The sequence below is a fragment of the Theropithecus gelada genome, chromosome 4 (genome assembly GCF_003255815.1).
Source record: "Theropithecus gelada isolate Dixy chromosome 4, Tgel_1.0, whole genome shotgun sequence".
Classification (NCBI taxonomy): Eukaryota; Metazoa; Chordata; class Mammalia; order Primates; family Cercopithecidae; genus Theropithecus; species Theropithecus gelada.
This window is the reverse complement of record NC_037671.1, coordinates 149,208,245-149,229,644: the sequence shown is the minus strand read 5'-3', so window position 1 is coordinate 149,229,644 and position 21,400 is coordinate 149,208,245. Positions and strand designations below refer to the sequence as shown.

The following is a 21,400-nucleotide window of genomic DNA, read 5'->3' as shown; positions in this document are numbered from 1 at the left end:
GGGCTCACTGACAGGAAAAAAAATCAAAATATTGTATAGTTCTTGGTGGCCAATCTAATATTAAAGCTAACTGCCCCATTCTGTACTTAGAATGACCTCAATTTGTAACTAACTGGATTGCCTCCAGAGTCATCTATAATTTAATTATATTTATCCCAGCTCACCTAGAACTGAAAATGAAATGGTGACTTTAGTTTGTGAGGCCAGAATCAATAGCCATTAAGAGAATGAAGAGATTTTTAAATCCAAGAAAAAACCAAGTACCTGAAATATGCCTTGCATCAGCTTCTATATACTCAGAGAGTGCAGGGATGGTGAAATTTTTATCATAAGGCACTATATAGCTTTTATGCCTGGAAAGAAATGGATTAAGGCAAAAGCAGATTGTCGATCAGAACAAGAGCTAAAAGTTCAGCTTTCAGAGTATTTTGAACTTGTGTGCCACATTTAGAGAGGCAGACAGATCCTAAGGAAGGACAGAAATAGATGAAAGCTATAGATGAGAAGAAACTCCTGTGTAAGCCAAGTGTATGAGTTTCTCTAACCATGTCATTGGCATCATGTAAATGCCAGACATCATTTTATATACAGCTTAGATGCAGCAGATGTTGGCATTTAAGTATAGTTTGCTAGGAGAGAAAATTGCCCTTGAATGGAAAAGGAAGTTTACTGGCAGAGAAAAATAATTTTCTCAGTTAACGTTATAACCTCAATAATAGAATTGTTTTCAACCAGAGGTTGTGGGGTGCAAAAGGAGGAAAGATGTAATGATACCTCAATTCCAATCTAACAAAGAAAGAAAATCAGCTTCAGTTTAAATTGTGATGTGTGGGTTGCATACATAGAACCTTCTCCTCCCTCTCTTCTCAAACCTTAAGGCTTCATGTTAAATGGAACAAATCACATCCTTTGTGGTTCTGCTCTGTTTGGTACAGCTGCTTGCTGCAGGTGGTGCCCTAAAAATATATTGTTTGTTTATTTTGCAACATAGCAGTCTGCAGAGTGGTACCTAAAAGTGCAACAGCTCCCTTCTCTTTCTATTGGTGAAACAAATGATGAAAGACTAAGACCCCTGCCAAACCTAGCGTGAAAAGGCCCGAATAACAGGCACAGGTAGTGCTTGAGGCTCAGCTTCTGATAAGTTCCATTTTCTTTGGATTCATGAAGCAAAGCTGATGGGCAGACTATTTGTCATCAGAGCTTCCAACTGGGTGTCAGTGAAACAAAGCCAGGCAACAAACCGCCTTTCTTGAGAGAATTATTGTTCTTCTCTGGAGATTAACATCTGTAAGCATATGGGTTATAAAAGAAAAAATCTATTATGCAACACACACACAAACACACACACACACAGAGAGAGAGAGAAAGCAAAGATTAATCTCAGGTAAATGTTCTGGCAGATATATTTAATAGCACTTTCAGTGATTTTTAATTTATAGCTTAAATAGTCAAATAAATTTTCCAGACACACTCTCATGGCACTCAGATTTAATCTCACTTATGGAGTTGTTGAACACATCACAATAATTTGTATGTGATGATGTTCTATAAACTATGTTTAAAATAATGCTAAAATCATATTTTATTAATGTTATTCTATACTTTTCTCATGGAATGAATCTTTTAGAAACACTTTTGAATATTCCAATATTTATATGAACTAATCTGTACAGAGGGAAGAGTGATGATAATGAGTCATGCCAATCAACCTTTGGCAAGGCATTGTTTACCTTAAAAATATTACTTAACATCAGCAAGATTCTGGAGAATAGGTTTTATAATCGAATGGATGAGTAACAACAGTGATTTTCTAGAAACATTTGGAAAAATATTGGCTTCTAGCAATCAAGTAACTAACATTTCTCTAAAATTTAGTTACATAGTAATGCATTTGGATTACTTTGAGGTTGGTGCAAAAATAATCGTGGTTTTTGCCATTACTTTCAAGTGACAAAACTGCGATACTTTTGCACCAACCTAAATGGGAGGAGATAGAAAACAGAGTGAAGATGACAGCATATTTCCAACCTCAGAAATGGGGATGATGATATTTATCCTGACAGTGATGGAGAAGAGGACAGAAAGGGGAAGACTTGAGACGGGGGGCAGTACGCTCAATGTCAGGCCTGTCAGGCAGAAGGAAATAGACAAATGGAAGATGGTGAGGTGGATAGAAAAAGTTGAAAAATCAATGTAATGCCAGTTCAAATGTGAGAAATGGGGGTGGAGAGAATGATTAGATTCTGAAAGAATGTGGGTAATGAAAGAGGAGAATTTAAGAAGTCAGAAAGAGGGAAGAAGAAAAATATATGTAAGCTAGCTTCCTTTTAAGAACAGTAACATGTATTTACTGACTGCAGACTAGGTTATACCTGGTCAGAGCTCAGATATGCCCGCCTGAGTAGAGGTCCCTACCCAGAATGTTCTCCTACCTATAATGCTCCTTTTCCAAATATCCACACGGGCCAGTCCTCACTGCAGTCAGATCTTAGCTCTAAAGTCACCTATCCAGAATGGCCTTTCCTGGCTATTCTCTGACGGCTCTTTTTTACCTTATCCCTATTTTATTCATCAGCAGAGCAGCTACCCTATTGAACATGCTATAGATATTAATTTGCTTCTCCTCACAAGAATTTAAGTTGCCTGACAGCAAAGACTTTGACTCACCCCTGTAGGTACAGTGCCTCATATCAATGCAGGGCAGAGACATTCAGTGAATTGTGGAGTGACTGCATGAATGTAAACCTGTTTCTAACTCCAACCAGTTGAACAGTATGGAAGAATACAATGCCATTGGTTACCCTAAATTCAGACCCTGATGAAGTTTCTGCCTGTATTCCAAGACAGCAACTATGATCCATTACTCCATATACTATCCTGGTGATAAATTGTCATGTGTACCCTATCATATTGCCACAATATATTGCCCAGAAGAAAAATTCATACTACTGCTGGGATGTGGGTCTTCCAAATTAGCCCAGATAAATGATCACAGCAACTTTTAAGCTTTCAAGACCACAAGTTTGAACCAAAGAAAATGTGGGTATCACATGGCTATGTCATATCGATTCAGATCCCAGAGTAACAATTAAAGGACAATAAAGATGTGGCCAAACACATTTTGTCATCTATTTTGGTGACTTCTTTACTATATTTTTATTATCAAGTTTCCTTTGACAACCTGCCTCTAATTTTTACATTGTAAGCAACACAGACATTTCTGTTTGAGAAAAAAGACATAGCTGAAAAGAAATACATGAATAATTATTGAATCACTGACATGGAAGTTTTCTGTATCTCACAGTATAATCTCAGGAAAAATTGTTTTTATGCTAACATATGGTATGGTAGGACTAAATCAACCTGAACATGGCAGTAAGTTAAGAAGATGGCATGAAATTAGAATGTGTATGAGTTGAAAAACTAAGACATTAAAAAATAAAATACAACCTTCTCTGATGAAGAAAGCAATTAAGTTATGGAACAAGGGTAGGGAAAGTAAAGATGAATTGCTAGAAGACACTAGGTCATGAGAGGAAAAAGGAATAGTCTCTATTTATAAAGTTGTTGATGATAAGCTAATCAAACTTAAGAGGTAGAGCTATTGGAAATCAATAAAGGAGAATAGAACAACTCATAAATATTAGGATATAAGAGGAGATAAAGAAACTCAAAATATTCTTGAAGACAGGACACTCTACTTTAGTCCGTGACTCTAGAGCCATATTTGCAATTAGCACTAACCAAAATAATCACATGACAAATAACTGCCTCCTTGAGTATAATAAAGTGTAATATTATGAATTAAGTTAGGAGATCACACGTAGTAAAGATATGTATATAAAAAGTTGTGGTCTTGACCGTCAGGGCCACTGCTTGATAGAAGTTTAACAAAATGAATGGCAGTCGGGACAAATGTCAGAGAGAAACAAATGGCAGTAAGGACAGAAGCAGCCACAATGCCACGAGGAGAGGAAAAGGCAAGAGAATAATAAGAACTAGGAATCAGGTATCTTGTTATATAGAAGAATGTGTGGGTTGGGAACAGTAGAGTTTTCAAGCCTATTTATAAGATTGGTAAAAGCACAAGGTACAGAAGGAATGTCACCAATGGCTCTTTCTTTACTGCATAAAAATTATTTAGCTTAAGTGTGTTTGCCCATATTTTAAATTCTTTTTCCCTCAAGTATAACATACTAAACAATAAATTATCCCTCAAATTACAGTTGTCATCTTTATATCCTTCCTTTGAGAATTCCTTGCTCTTATTTGAAAACACTAACACATCCTGCTATTATTGTCCTATCACCATGTTTAGAAGTTCTCATGAAGAGGAAATGGCCATCAAAGATATATTTTTGAGGAATTTGTATCATAATAATTGATCATGACTGGAAAAACATCCTAAAAGATAATAATATTATATACAGTATTATGAAGAAGGATGGTGACCTTTTATTCAAGGCCAACAACTTTTAATGTTTTCCAAAAATACTGTATTTTAATATATCTTCATATACTTTACTTATTTCTGAAATAACTTATAATTTATTATACTTCATGTATTTCTTCCTGAAATAATTTTATGATTTTAAAATCAAATATAAAAATGGGATCATACATTGTTTTTGCACAACACTCTATGCAAACAATTTCAACTTTTAAATCTCACATTACTAAGAAAACACAATTATTGGTGGTTTTTTTTGCAATGTATAATCCTTACTAGTATCTTAAATGTGTTGGTATTTTTATTTCCTGATGTTTCCAAACATTTCCGTAGAAGGTGATATGCTTAGAAGTTAAGCAAGTGCTTCAAAGAGTACACATAGAAAAATATATTGCGTCCTGATGATAATGGTTGATATGGGATGAAATTTGCTCCTGTGTCGGGTAGTCGTGAACTACACTAAATATTATTACACTAGCTTTAAGAATCACAGTTTTATCTGGGGAGTAAGTAAATTTAGTAGGATTTTGTTCATTTTTGTATATCACTGTGAGCTGGCCTGAAAAGGTAATAGTATTCTTAATGAGCAGTGGAAGAAACTGAGCTAAAGAGAAAATAAATAACATTACCTTTATTGTTTTCAAGGCAACTTCTTAAGCATTATCTCATTTAGTTCATAATTACAAAACAGTTTGTTATACAACTGGGTATAAGATTTAAGGATTGTTACTCCCAGACTGTAAATATTTTACCTTATATTTCTAAATTTGCATATAGGGAACACCTGAGAATATTAAAAGCAAAAAATATCTTAGACATAATCTGACTTTAGAGGCTGTTTAAATTCTTGCACTTTGCTAATTCATGGGCTCACAGAACCACTCACCGATTTACAAGTGCACTTTTCAGTAATAAAGTGAAATAAAATTTAAAACATGATAATTATTTAGTGTTGATTTTAACAAAAACTTGATTGACATTAAAATCAAGGTGTTACACTCAGAAGGGGATAATATTCAAATGAATTTATTATTATTTAGAGGAATAGAGAATAGATTGAAAAGTTAAACTTGTGCCCATTTCAGAAGTAACAATAACTTACTTCTTACTATTCAGTAATAATATTTCTTACTATTCAGGGATAGATCCAGTCAAGGTTCTGAAATTAGTTTGTAGGACTTTGCTTATTTATACATGCTTTGCAACTCTGAACTGTGCCAAGAAATGTCCTTTCCCTATTCTACTTACTACCTTCATTGTCCTATTTCAGTAACATTGCCATAGGAAAAACTCTCTATTTACATTGGTATTTGGTTCTTCTTCTCATATTTTTGCGACTATTTGTATAAACTATTTTAATGTTACTGAAAAACAAACATTTATTTTGTTTACTGGATTACTATCTTTTGACAGGCAGGTTTGTGTTTCTAAGTACACAGGAGAACTAGAGTTGGAGTAGTAGACATAATAACTGAGGTCATGTAACAAAGCTGTTGAACCACCATGGGAACTGGGAAAGAAGCCCAGGGCTAGTCATTCTGTCTATTTTCTATTGCAGGCACAAGACAGTTTTGTCCTAAGAAGAAAACTGTTGTAGAGTCTTTGATACTGGACTAGGAAGAATCTGAAGACTTAGTTTTCAATTCCAGATCTACACCAAGTCATGATTTACTGAGAAGTACAGTATGCACAGTATAGATACACAGATTCATTATTTGATAAAAGACTAGTTATGTGAAAGGCTTGACCCCGCAGTCCCAGAAAGGAAATGACTCTCAGGGCCCATAAAGAGTCAATGGAGCGATCAGAGCTGTGACACCATTCTGGTATTAGAGAATCATCTTTCCTGACTAGACACGGTGGGTTTCTAAGCAATTTAGGATGTAGAAGAATCAGTAGTGAAGAGAAAGGGAAGGCACTAATATTTCTGATGAAAAATTTGAAAAGTGTACCATGTAGTCTCTACCTGAAGCCTACGGAAAGAAAACTTCCATGAGTCGGTCATATCATGGTAACCCTTTAAACAACCGAATAGGAAATTCCTATTCTCAGCCAGTATAGAGAACTGCTGACTTAGAGTACTTCCCACTTCTGCTCCCATATGTTTGGAAAGAATTAAACACTTGAAAACTATGTACATTTAGAATTGATGCTTGATGTTTTTAAACATTACTTTAAATGACAACCTTGTTGAAGATCAGCTGACCATTACATGTGGATTTATTTCTGGACTCCATTCTGTTCCTTTGGTCTATATGTTTGTCTTTATGCCAATGCCATACTGTTTCAATTACTGCAGCTTTTTAAATATTTTGAAATCAGGAAGTGTGATACTTCTAGCTTTGTTCTTTCACAAGATTGTTTTGATTATTCATGGTGTTTTGTGGTTCCATATGAATTGTAGGTTTTTTTTTTATTTCTGTAAAAATTATATTAAGACTTTTAATAGACATTGCATTGAATCTGTAGATTTCTTTGGGTAGTATGGACTAGAATAATTGGCTGCAAAAGGTCTGTTTATTTTGGCACATTATCAATACTAATAGATGTTAAAGGGAACTACTACATTATTCTTTTAAATAAATCCAATGAAATTTGAATACCACTGTGATTTGAAATTCACCTTCTTTCATTTAAGATATATGTACACATTCTTGTTTAAAGATCATACATTTTATGTAATTCCTTCTCTTTTTGAACTCCACTGCTTCCACAGAATATTGTGCTAATATTTTTTAACTTGAAATTTTTGTATTGATCATTCTATCACACTTCTTTGCAGAAAATATATATGTATATGTATAAATTTGTATGTATGTTAAATTATATATGTATAAACTTAAATTTGATTTATTCCCATGTCCATAAGGCATTAAGTGTTGAAAATGTATTCTTGTTTATCAACACAATAATTGTTTTATACAATTGACCAAAATAACATTGTTTATTATGAATATTGATTAAAACTACTAGGTACAAAATAAAATTTTATTTGATATGAATTTCTTTTTTTCTTTTTCTTTTTTTTTTAGACACAGTCTTGCTCTGTCACCCAGGCTGGATTGAAATGGTATGATCTCAGATCACTGCAACCTCTGCCTCCCGGGTTTAAGCAATTCTCCCACCTCAGCCTCTCGAGTAGCTGGGATTACATGCGTCTACCATCACGTCCAGCTAATTTTTGTATTTTTAGTAGAGACATGGTTTCAGCATGTTAGCCAGTCTGGTTTCAAACTCCTGACCTCAAGTGATCCACCTTCTTCCGCCTCCCAGAGTGCTGGGATTATAGGCGTGAAGCACCGCACATTAGCACTAGAATGAGACAGAATTAAGGATGATTCAATTTCTAGTTTTTTCTCCTTAGGGTTTAAGTGTTGAAAAATCTTTTTCTCTAAATAGAGAAGTATTGAAGTCAGACTTTTCATTATAATGATGCCACTCAACTCCAGCAACTTTTTGCATGCCACAATTTACATAATTATCTATAACAAAATTTATTTCAAATAGTCTACCAACTGACAAATCTATTAGGTCTTCCTTCAGTTTTAATGAAAGCAAAGAATTGAAAATTGCCCAATTTGCAACAGTAATTTCTGGGAAGTATACCGAAAATACTACCAAGACATAACAAACAACTATTAATTATATTCCTTCTTCTTTCTCCTATAGTCACCTAGTTCAAACTGATGTATACAATAACAGTTTGGGAAATACTGAAATGTTATTTAATTTAAATATATGTTTTTTGACATAATATTTTCTATCAGCTTAAGAAGTCATGTGTTTTGGGTATTTTTTTTTTTTTTTTTTTGTCAAACTGTGAAGCTGAAGATCTGGTTAATTTAGTTTCTGAAAAATGACAAAACGTGTAACTTTTTTTTTTTTTTTTTTTTTTTTTGAGACGGAGTCTTACTCTGTAGCCCAGGCCAGAGTGCAGTGGCATGATGTTGGCTCACTGCAACCTCCACCTCCCAGTTTCAAGCAATTCTCCTGCCTTAGCCTGAATAGCTGGCATTACAGGTGTGCACCTGTATGCCTGGCAATTTTTGTTGTATTTTTAGTAGAGATGGGGTTTCACCATGTTGATTAGGCTGGTCTCCAACTCCTGACCTAGTGATCTGCTGGCCTCAGCCTCCCAAAGTGCTGGGATTACAGGCGTGAGTCACCACGCCTGGCCAAAATCTGTAACTTTTAAATGATGAAATCATTTTCTACTGTGAATCAATTCAAATCAAACTATTTTTCCTTTAAAAGTCTGTTTTAATTTTTAATTTTTTATTTCTTTTTATTTTTTTAAATTTTTTTCAGTAGATGAATAAACAAGTTGTATATATCTCCGCAATAAACACATCAGCAATAAAAAGAACCAAATTACTGATACCTAGATGAATCTCAAAAATGTTACAACGAGCAAAAGAAACCACAAAATAGTACATACTGTATGATTCTATTAATATGAAATGAGAAAAGACAAATCTAATGTTTAGTAACAGAAAGAAGACTGGGCAGAAGGGAAGTTTTGTGGAGTGACAGAAATGCTCATCTTAATCACAGTAGTAGTTACATAGCTGTATACTGTTAACAGACAAAATTACCACAAATTTGGTTATAGATCTGTTTAGCTTTGCTCAAGGCTTGTGAATTGGGACAGCCTCCGTTCTACAAAATATGATGAGAGCTCCCACCGAGCTAAAGCAGAACACTGGGGTTCGTGAGATGAAAACAAGGAAACAGAACAATAGCACTGATTAATATCAGGTACTTTTTTTTTTTGAAAAGTTAAAGCAGAGGAACTTCCTCATTATGCTGACTCAGGTAGACTGGAATCTCCTGTTCTCAAAAAACTGGTCTGTCTGGGGATCTATCTGCTTGCTTCCTTGAAGTTTCAGTTTGATTATGTGGCATAAGTGACTCTATTTTGGTTTGGTCTGGTCTGCTGGGGCCTAGCACAGGAGCTCAGCCTAAAACAACGGCCTCCCATAATGTTGTTTAAAAGTACGATTGTCAAAACTCATCAGATAGTACATTTATAATGGGTGCATTCCAGTGTATGTAAACTTAAAGAAATTCTCCACCAGGAGCAGTGGCTCATGCCTGTAATCCCAGCACTTTCAGAGGCCAAGGTGGGTGTAGGTTTGAGCTCAGGAGTTTGAGACCAGCCTGGGCAACACGACGAAACCCTGTCTCTATAAAAATTGCAAAAATTAGTCAGGCCTAGTGGCTTGCGCCTGTAATCCCAGCTACTCAGGAGTCTGAGGTGGAAGGATCACTTGAGCCCAGAAGGTGGAGGATACAGTGAGCTGAGATCATGTCACTGCACTCCAGCCTGAGCAACAGAGCAAGCCCCTGTCTCAAAAAAAAAAAAAAAAAGAAAAGAAAAGAAAAGAAAAGAAAAAAAAAATCCTTTCTTCCCTATACTTTTCCATCTCTCCAAATCAGCTTCATTGGGTTTCTTTTTTACTCCTCCTTTCATCTGTTCAGAACCATTCCTCTCTGAGGAATATTGTATTTGTTTGTTTCTTTTATTATTATTATTATTATTATTATACTTTAAGTTCTAGGGTACATGTGCACAATGTGCAGGTTTGTTACATATGTATACCTGTGCCATGTTTGTGTGCTGCACCCATCAACTCATCAGCACCCATCAACTCATCATTTACATCAGGTATAACTCCCAATGCAATCCCTCCCCCCTCTCCCCTCCCCATAATAGACCCCGGTGTGTGATGTTCCCCTTCCAGAGTCCAAGTGATCTCACTGTTCAATTCCCACCTATCAGTGAGAACATGTGGTGTTTGGTTTTCTGTTCTTGCGATAGTTTGCTGAGAATGATGGTTTCCAGCTGCATCCATGTACCTACAAAGGACACGAACTCATCCTTTTTTATGGCTGCATAGTATTCCATGGTGTATATGTGCCACATTTTCTTAATCCAGTCTGTCACTGATGGACATTTGGGTTGATTCCAAGTCTTTGCTATTGTGAATAGTGCCACAATAAACATACATGTGCATGTGTCTTTATAGCAGCATGATTTATAATCCTTTGGGTATATACCCAGTAATGGTATGGCTGGGTCATATGGTATTTCTAGTTCTAGATCCTCGAGGAATCGCCATACTGTTTTCCACAATAGTTGAACTAGTTTACAGTCCCACCAACAGTGTAAAAGTGTTCCTATTTCTCCACATCCTCTCCAGCACCTGTTGTTTCCTGACTTTTCAATGATCGCCATTCTAACTGGTGTGAGATGGTATCTCATTGTGGTTTTGATTTGCATTTCTCTGATGGCCAGTGATGATGAGCATTTTTTCATGTGTCTGTTGGCTGTATGCATTTTTTAATTCAAATAAATGTAACAAAGGATATTCCCATGGCCATGGCAACCACACCACATCTGATGGCAGAGTAGCTAGGTATCAGCTCATACCATTTCCCATTCATCCCTTTTAAACCACACAAGTTCACAACTTAGATTTAACATGTAAAATGTGAATGGCCAATATCCTAGGTGACATGGAAGTCAGAATTCAAATCTTAATGATAAAATATTTGGGACTGTTTCCAGATTAAAAGAGGCATCAAACAGCAACATGCACAATAAGGCCACTCACGTGCATACATCATACACATCAGCTATATCCGAAGAAACACCCATGTGCCATTCCCAACACAACCTCAAGTCCACTTGGATAAAGAGTTTCAAAGTTTGGAAAATTTCTTCACTAATGGTATCCCTCAGTAAGTCTGAGCCAGCCAAGTGGCAAACATAAATTATTAACAACATAACTAAACACATCTGTGACTTTATTGACCCCAATGTATATATTTTATCTACATTTTTTTCCTCAATCGGTTGAAAAGTAAGTTTTACCATTTCATAAACTCTACAAAGTAGAGAGTTTTCTGAATAGGAAATAGATATAACTGAAGGAGAACTTGGCTTTAAACTATATTTAGCTATGAACCAGGCAACAGGTATTAAAACGTTTTCTAACGTCATCCATGGCTTCCCTGCTCTAACTGTTACTAAGCCAACACTAATGGCTGTGGGAAAACAGCGTGTGTGTGTGTGTGTGCGTGTGTGTGTGTGTGTATAAAATAAATATACATATATGTTTTTTACCAATACCTTCTGCCAGTTGCCTAAAGAAAAAAATCATAGTCAACTTGCCATGAACTTAAAGTGTGTCAGAAGTAAAGGAAATAAAGTAGAGGAAATAAAGAAACACCAAAACAAGCAATTTGTTTGAAGTTCATATTAAATTTAGAAATACTGATTCTCTAGATGTGATAAAGAGATATTAAGGCCCCCACCCAGATGAATTTTTGGAATATTAACATATTTGAACATACATCGCTAGGTCAGCTATTGTAATACATGTTTCCTCTTAAATTGTTTTTAAAAAATTATTCTTTCTGCACATTTGTTTGTAAAACACACTCCCTTTTCATTGTTTTTATCACAGGAAGTTTTTTGGTTTTTGGTTTTTGTTTTTGAGACAGAATCTCGCTCTGTCGCCCAGGCTGGAGTGCTGTGGCCCGATCTCAGCTCACTGCAAGCTCCGCCTCCTGGGTTCACGCCATTCTTCTGCCTCAGCCTCCTGAGCAGCTGGGACTACAGGCGCCCGCCACCATGTTCCGGCTAAGTTTTTATATTTTTAGTAGAGACGGGGTTTCACCGTGCTAGCCAGGATGGTCTCGATCTCCTGACCTCGTGATCTGCCTGTCTCGGCCTCCCAAAGTGCTGGGATTACAGGCGCGAGCCACCGCGCCCAGGCAATCACAGGAAGTAAAGTTTAATATGTGCATAATAAATGTGAGACACATCCCTCTTCATTCCCCTCACCTGTGGCAGACATAGCTAATCAATCATGGCATCCTTTGCTGCTGAAGAACCCTGACTTTTTAGACTTCGGGAATCCATTACCCATCAGCTGCTGCTGGCATTCAGGTTGAAGGCTATTTCCCAACCTTGGTATGAGAGCATGTTCATTGTCCCTATTTATTAGCTAAAATATCTTAGGAAGAGCTTTCAACCTATTCTGCTGCCCTCAGAGGACTGTTACACAATCAAAAGATTTAATTCATGTGAACATATTTTATAATCCACACCGTTCCAATCACACATTGTCTGAAGGAATCCGATTAATTTTTTTGTAACGTGAACAATAATATCTCCGCAGTTGATCTCTTCCTTGGCTCTCCCCACATACATTTATTTTATCTATTTTGAAAATGTGGATTTTTTTATTTTTGGTTTTATTAAAACTGTGCACACCTGTATTCCTTTTGAATGTGCTATCTGATACTAACTAGAAGAAAATATGGCTGGAGAAGGAGAAAGCTCAGAATATCACACCTGGCTCATCATTATGGTGTTCTAGCAGTCTTTTCTGCATGGCTGGAAGCTGTGTGATTAATAGCCCCTCGTCCCAATTATATGGATATTATACTTGTCTTCCTTTGGCTGTAGATTGGAGATATCTTATGTATGTGTGATGCAAATGTGGGCTTTGTGAATGCTAATTTCAAAATCAGCCAGGAGTTGATTGGCAGAAAACCGAACAACAGGGTGACAGGCTTGCCAGGGTTCAGGAATCTGTGAAAGAAAGGCTGACTGAGGGTGGAGAAAAAGAGCTGGAGAGATTTGGAGTTAATCAAGAGCAGTGGCTGAGAAAGCAGCAGTTTATGAAAGCAGATCTAAGTCAGATATCCTGGAAGAGAGGGCAGTTTCAAAGACTTGGATGAAAACAGTGAGAAGAGAAAGAGTTCAGCTGACTTTACAAAACTGCATGGAGCTAAGAAGCCAAGATTGTGCCTTAAACTGCATAAGCCATATTCTTTGTCTATCATATCCCCCAAATGTGCCTGTTTGCACCTGGTTTGTACTCTGGAGAACTTTGCTGTATATTTGACTGCGACATCCTCAAGGTCAGAGGTCCTGACACCTTTGCTTCTCTAGATGCCAGAAGGAGACAAGCATTCAGGAAGTTTACAGTAGACTGATTTAATGGGACATTTGATTGTCAAGGAGATGATCTGGGTAACAGAAAAGGGGAGGGACAGAGATTTAAGACACTATTTCATCAATTAATCATTACATCAGTGATCAGAATGAAGATAGGAAATGTTGTTTGCAGAGCAAGTTGTTAAAGATAAGCCCTTTTTCGTTTGCATTATAAAACTCAAGTTCAAATTTGCTAAGTTTTCTGTATAGCAGATGCATTCAACCCAAGGCTGGCTAGACAATATCAAGCTCAAAAGTAGAAAATGTGTTGAAACTTCTCCAAGTAATGGCTTAGCTGTGCAGTTGCTAACTCTGGTGTTCCACAGTCAACACTGCAAAAGTAGTGCACCCCTGGAAAGAAGAACAGGTGGAAAGGGTAGAGGTAGAGATGTCACATCCTAGGGTGGTTTACTCAAACTATTCCTTCACTCCACTGGGGGGAATGCAGACAGGAGAAACAAGAGCCAGTAGCATGAAATATTGGTCACATCTGTTCTTAGGGATAACCCATCCATCTTCTTTGCACTCTAGCCACCTTGCTGTTACAGATGGTTTTTACTTAAGGAAAATTATTTTTTCTTTGGGTATGTATGTCAACTTCAACATATGCCCCCATGTCCAAATGTATTTTTTTTTTTAGCACATTACCTATGTGTCAGCATTTTATGTGGCATTTAATAAATCTGTGAATCTTGTTTACACACACATACACACACACAAACTAATTCAAATAACTCTCTAAATAGTCATACATAAATATCCATGCACATAAACTGTATCTTCACTTCATCCTTAAAATATAGGTGGAAGTTTTCCCAAATTTTGTGGGTCCAGTAAAGATAGGCAGTTCTACAGAAGGAACATTTTGTTTAAAACCTCCTTTTAACACATATATAAAGATATTTTATCTGACCCCAAATCACAGATATATTTCACTTTTCTCATGTGATAATGGTTACTTGATTTAAATGGATTTTAAAGAATGAAATGGCTACTTCCATCCTATCAAATCTAACGTATTTCTACTTCAGGATAAGTAAAATAAGCACTTTTAGATTTAAAACTATTACAGAAGAGTTTGTTAATTGGAAGGAGTGTCTATGATTGAACATATTCAAGGGTTATTACTTAGTGCTTTAGCAAAGAACATAATTCCAATGTTCTGGACGTCATTTATCCTGATTTCCAAATAAACAGCCCTTCCTCTTTCATGTCCATTCTGTGATTGTGTGGGACTGTGTGACCAATTCTGCACAATGAACTGTGAACAATGAGCCTCTCCTTCCAAGCAGAAGCATGTGTCTGCCTATGTAGACCCTCCGCAGCTATTATTGCTCTCTGGCACGGCATAGCAACACATGATGATGGAGATACTGGCTACTCAACTAGCCTTGTTTCCTTAGTGACAGTGATCCATGGAGCCTCCTGCTGACACACAAGAAGAAATCTTTCTGGCTTTTATTTACAGAGAATTTGGAAGTGTTTACTAACATAGCATACTTAGCTTCCTTAGTCTATCACAACGCGCACACACACACACTCCATTAAAAATATAACAAGGATATATTAGTTATATCATCTAACACCCACACACTCACATAGTTTTTTAATGCCAGAAGAATTTGGTTTCTCTGAATTGTATGCCACTCTACCCAGAAATTATTATTCATTGTTATCCAAGAACTGTGAGTCAATATCATTTCCAAAATAATTAACTAAAGAGGTAAAAAGCAGATTCTACTTGCATCATTTGTTGCTAACAATTTTAATACTATGCACATCAATTGCACATCCGCATGAATCTAAGAAAAATATATGCAGTTCTACATTTAAGATCTGTAATGAATAAATGGATTCATGTGTCATAAAATTGCCCTAGGTTTATAAATCTCATGATATTATGCAGTTAGCCTTCTTGAGAAAGAGGTGTTTTAATTTATCTCTTTGTCATAGTAATACAATGTTAAATCATGTATTTTACATAAAATAGGCATATGTTGTACACATAAGTTATTTGTAAGTCCTACTGCCTCCTGGTAGAAGGATGGTTTTTTATTGGCACAGTACTATGAAACATGGAGGCATGAATATCTTAGAAGTAGAACCTGTAGAAAATGTGAATTTTTTCTGGAAAAAAAGTGGAGATTAAAGATGATGGATGGTGCCTGGGAGAAATCTACGAAGGAAGAAGGAGATAGGGCAAATGGAAAAGAGAAATCCCAGGGCTAGCAGCACAGCCAAAAGAAGCACTAGAAGAGAAAACAATTATTGAAATCTTATAATTTTGAGTATTGTAGAATGTTATGAAAAAATCGCTGATCATCCCTTCAGAATCCCTGGAAAAGTCTACCAAAAGTCAAGTAATCATATCTTGACTGATTGGATTTCCTAGGTAAAATGCTGATGATAACAAAGGGTATTTACTAATTGCTGAAGAAAATCAGCACATTAAGTCCAGGGGATGCTTTGGTTTAACCTGACAATTTCCTGTTAAAAGTCACATTAATGAGGAAAAAGCAAAAAGGCCACCCTTTATCCACAGATTCCATTTGTGTGCACTCAGTTTGCACAGAAATAAAACAACCCCAGAGGCACTAGAAGGAGCGGTTGGCTGTCAACACTTACTGCGAGGACAATCTGGAGGGAACTATGAGCCACTTCTATGTACTGGTACTCCAGCAAACACCCTGAGACCGTGATGTAGCGATGGTCTTCTGGGGCCCAGTCTGGGGCGGGTGTCACTGACGTCACCGTACATCCTGGTCCATTCTCCATCCACCAAGATCGGTGCATTGATATATTAAAAGTCAGGATAAGGTCTGTTTCCTGCAAGAAGGCAATTTATAAGGATGAGAATTACTTTATAAATGTTAATCAGCTTACTTGGGATTGACTTGCTTTGACTTGCCCATTTGGAAATGTGGGTTTGTTTGCTTGTTTTCCTCCCCCATACTGTATTTTACAGAAAGCAAGGACACAGCTAAAGTAATTATGCATCTGTGGATTCATCCTATTTATGAAGGTTTTTCCTGACTATCATAATATAGATCAAATTATTTTATTAGAGAAATTCCTAGTGATTTACATTACTAATGATTTATATTCATTATAACACTGAAGAGTCTTTACCTTTCAAGACTTGCATATATTACAAAGAGAATGATTTAAATTTTTATCAAGTGAAGTTCATGCTATTCTAAATCTGCTTTATTTTTTCTCTCAAAATATTTACTTTTCACACATTTTAAATCTTAAAGCTATACTTCAATTCTGCAACATTTAACATAATATTGTGGCTAATGCTTGAATTTATAAGACCCTTACTTAAGAAAACATAAGATTACTTGCTTTTACTCCCTTCCTATTATTTGGGCAAATTAGTGTCTCTCCAATCTTACCAATTTTTGTGAAATTGGTCATAATATTTCTTAAGAATTAAGAAGTAAATATTTTTTAGGAAATATTATTATCAAATTCTTGCAGGGTGGAGATAATAAATCAACTATTTAGATGAAGTTCTAAACATGTTAGGTGATACACAGCTATAAATGGAATAAAATGGAATAAAAGTAGAGTTTTGCACTCAGAGAGCTTGCAATCACCTATGCCAACGTGGAGCTACCAATGGCACATGGGCAAATGTTATCTTCTGGGGAAAGAACGGCTAAAGGAAATGCATCAAAGCATTTTATTATTCAGCAAGTCATGAAGAAAGATAAATTCTAAGAAGAAAAGTTCAGTTATGGGAAATTGCACTATATCAGTTTCACTGATAGTTACGGCCACAATAGGTGCCAACTACTCACTCCAAAGTGAGGTTCTGATGGACTAGGCAGACCCTGTATACATAATGTCTTAAGTCATCGTTTGTGACATGGAGCCACACACTCACATGGAACATATGGAAGGGTTGAGTTGAAATGGTCAGGGAATTTGGAGATTACAAGTGGAACTTCTTTGGAAAAAGGTGTGCTACGAGTGTCATCAACTCCATGGTGGTGGTTGGGTGGGGTGCGGGTGATCTCTCTTTTTTTGCAAGCCTGTTGAGAAAAGCTTCAAAGTATCTTTGGAACCTAGGAAACACAGCACCTAGTGTCTGACTCAGGCCTGACAAATCTCAAAATAGAGCCTGTGGCTAGAGTTACCTGCTAAGTGGTCAAACAAAAATTAGGCAATATGTGAAAGGAAAGTGCACTGCTACATATCATGGATCTAAAGTAATAGTTCTTGGTAGCAGATGTGAGCTGTCATGAGAGAGAGCTAACATGGGTTTTCTTCCGAGGATTTCCAAGAAGACCAGTGGGTAGGGGGGTAATGGCTGAATCTTGACCATCCCCTATTCTTAGGGCATGAGGGAGGGAGTGTTAAAATATGGTAAGTATGGAAGAGACACCAACTAAATCATGTACCTACAGATGAGATATTTAATGCAATTGGGACTCTGAAAACCCCAGAAAAGTGTCTTGAGACACCTCTCAATTTCATTAGCCACCAAACTCTGTTAGTACCTAGATATCTCTCCTGCTCCCTTATGTCCTCTCCATTGTTATACTCCAAGCATAGTGGGGTCTGAGATCTCAGATAATAGTTGTGAGACACGGATGGGGTTAGTTAGTAAGGACCAAAGTGAAACACGAAGCATATGACTTTTCCCTACAGGAAGGAAGAAGTTTAATTTTGAATACAATTTGGATTTTTTATTACAATGCCAGACATATTAATTTCTGAACAGAGAATTCTTTGGAAACTATAGTGACTTTGGATAACTTTTTATTATCTGGAATAACCACAAAAGTAGGAGATCTCCTATTTATTTTATCCAATGGTAACAGAAGAATCAGGTCCATGGGGAGCCCTGCAGGGGAAATCATGAGAAAGGAATGTTTTTTATGTTATTTTTCTCAGAATCATGATCATTTAATGTTTGGTTACCAAAGCAAACTGGATAAATCCCCAGGGCCTAAGAGAAAAAAGAAAAGCTTTCAAAAAGGCAACCAACAAGAGACTAAACCGTGAGGGCAGCCAGGCTTGCACACCCCAGCAAGAACACAATCCAGTTCCCTAATTCCTGGTGATATCTAATATACATAGCTCAAGGTCTCGGTAAACCTCCCTCTCTCACAGGAAGTCAAGACCAACTATGAGATTCCATGTGAAACAATGGTAAGGAGGATTTTCTGAGACTTAGAACCTGGTTATTTGCATTATTGCTCCTCATTGGTTGAAGCAAAATTGTTTATCATACAAAGCGAGATGATTCAATAATCAACTATGCATGGGTTTATAGGGGGTAATCATAATTACAAACAGGGACTAGAGCCCAAAGCAGTGACAGTGAAAACATGCTTGTGAACTATTAGACATAGAAGTGATTCAGATAGGTAACTATGCCATTATGCCCAGGACTGTCATGCATTTTGCAATGAAAGTCACTTGTCCTTGGAAGTCCCTTAGTCCCAGCACACCAGGACAGTTAGTAACCATAGCTGCAGAGACAAGTTTTTAAAAAGCATTGATGTAAGTTGAGTTTGTTGGCCATTAGAGCTATGGTGTCAGAAGTGATCATTTATTTACTAATTATTTATATCCTAACTACTGCCAAAAAAAGAGTCTTGTCATAATAAAGCAAACATATACCATTAAAACAAGGGTAAAAAATAAGAGCCAAAAAAATGGAGACGATAGCTAGTGAGCCAGGAAACCAAGACATGAGTAAGTGCCTCACTTGGATACTCAATTCAGAACTGACTTGTCGGTAATAATGGAGACACAATGGGAACACAGCTATCATTATCTAAAAGAATGAAGAATACCATTGCCCCCAAAAAGACAATCTTTTCTTTCCTAATACTGATTCCTTAAGAGAAATTAACAATTGCATAAATATTTTTATACAAAATATTTATAATGTACGGGATGGTATCTTTAGTTGATTTTTCTTCCATAATTTCAAGAATACTGGCAGAGAATTATGCTGGATTTAACAGACATCTGAACCATCTTTAGTTCCTCTTTCTAATACAGTAACCATATTAGTTTGCTAGGACTGCCATAACAGAGTATCACAAATAGGGGAGCTTAAGAAGAAACTTATTTTCTCACAGTTCTAGAGGCCAAAATTCTAAGATCCCGGTGTAAGTAAGGTTCTTTCGAAGGGCTTTTTGTGAAGAAGAATCCACTGCATGCCTCTGATGGTGTGCTGGTAATATTTGGCATTCTGTGGCTTGTAGAAGCATCACCCTAATCTCTGCTTTCATTTCACATGGCAACTTCCCCGGGTGCCAAGCTGTATCCAAATTTCCTTTTTTTAAAAAATAAGGACCCCAGTTGTATTGGCCTAGAGCCCACTTTAATGACCTCATTAAGTAGTTACATCTGAAATGATCCTATATCCACATGAAGTCACATTCTGAGGTACTGGGGGTTAGGCCATAAGCATGAGTTTAGGGGAGTGGGCACAATCCAACTGGTAACACTGAACTCTAATTTCTCTCTCTCTTTTTTATTTTATTTTTTGTTTCTCTAGAGGGTCAATTCTGTTTTTTTTCTTTTTTTAAATTTATTTACTTTTTTGGTATTTTCTCTTTTAATTTATGTTTGAGATTTCTAAAGATCATTTGAACCTATTGTCTGGATGAAAGTAAAATATTTTATTACTTCATACATTTATTTATGTGCTTTCTATATTATTTATTATTTAGAAAATCAATTCGCTACATATATTTTTAATAATTACATTTACCATAAAGTTATAGCCAAAAATAGCATTTCTTGTCCACAATCCTTTCCATTTCATAGTACCCTATTGAAAGGCAACCACTTTCATTTTTTATAACTGTTACTTTTAAGTATTTACTTTTGTTTTGTAAACATCATGCTCATATTGACATTATTCGTTTATCATGTAAGTATTATCTATTTCTAGTATGAAATGTATGAAGTAACATTTTTAGAAATATTCCCTTTCTATTTCCCACCATTCTGTATAATTTCTCTAAAATTTGGTTGTATGAATATTGCAAAATTTGCATTTCCCTGATGACATATGATGTTGAGACTATTTTCATATCCTTATTTGCCATCTGTTTATTTTCTACAGTGAGATGTCTGCTAAGATCTTTGGCCCATTTTTAAATTGGGTTGTTTGCTTTTTATCATTGAGTTTTAAGAGTTCTTTGCCTATTTTAGTCTTAAAAAGATAAAAATGATATTGTTAAAAATATAGATTAAAATATCATATATGGTAGTCTTTTATCATATATGTCTTTTGCAATATTTTCTACCAGTCTATGGCTTGTCTTTTCATTCTTTTGATAATACCTTTCAGAGAGAAGTTTTTAAATTTTAACGGAGGACAGCTTGTTAATGCTTTTTTCCATGGATCATGCCTTTGGTGTCTTATTTCAAAAGTCATTGCCAAATCCAAGTTCATCTAGATTTTCTCCTGTGTCATTTTCTAGGAGCTTTATAGTTTTGCGTTTTACATTTAGGTCTTTGATCCATTTTTAGTTAATTTTTGTCAGGGACACAAGGTTTGTGTCTAGATTTTTTTTTTTTTTTGCATGTGGATGTGCAATTATTCCAGCACCATTTATTGAAAAGACTATCTGTGTTCCCCTTTGTATTACCTTTCCTCTTTTGCATAAAACAGTTGACCATATTTGTGTGGGTGGACTTCTAGGTTCTCTATTCTATTCCATTGATCTATTTGTCTCTTCTTTTGCCAGTATCACACTGTTTTGATTACTGTAACTTTATATTGACTCTTGAGGTCAGGTGTTATTGGTCCTCAGATTTTACCCCTTTCCTTCAATATAGTTTCGTCTATTCTGGGTCTTTCACCTCTCTACATATACTTTAGAATCAGTTTGCCAATATCCATAAAATTACTTGCTGGAACTTTGGGATTGTGATGAATCTATAGATCAAGCTGTTGT

The 21,400-nt window shown here is 36.1% G+C and overlaps 1 protein-coding gene across 5 annotated transcripts in view; it reads right to left on the bottom strand.

The window, feature by feature from the left end:
• Nucleotides 1-21,400, bottom strand: part of NKAIN2 (sodium/potassium transporting ATPase interacting 2) — a 1,030,226-nt gene that overhangs the window by 148,804 nt on the left and 860,022 nt on the right. For 4 of the 5 annotated variants that reach the window (XM_025384319.1, XM_025384318.1, XM_025384321.1 and 1 more), the window contains one exon: nt 16,089-16,289. The exons of the other annotated variant lie outside the window; for it this stretch is intronic. In XM_025384319.1, the coding sequence (XP_025240104.1) occupies nt 16,089-16,289 (201 nt within the window). The remainder of the gene's footprint in view (nt 1-16,088; nt 16,290-21,400) is intronic. 5 annotated transcript variants of the gene reach the window in all.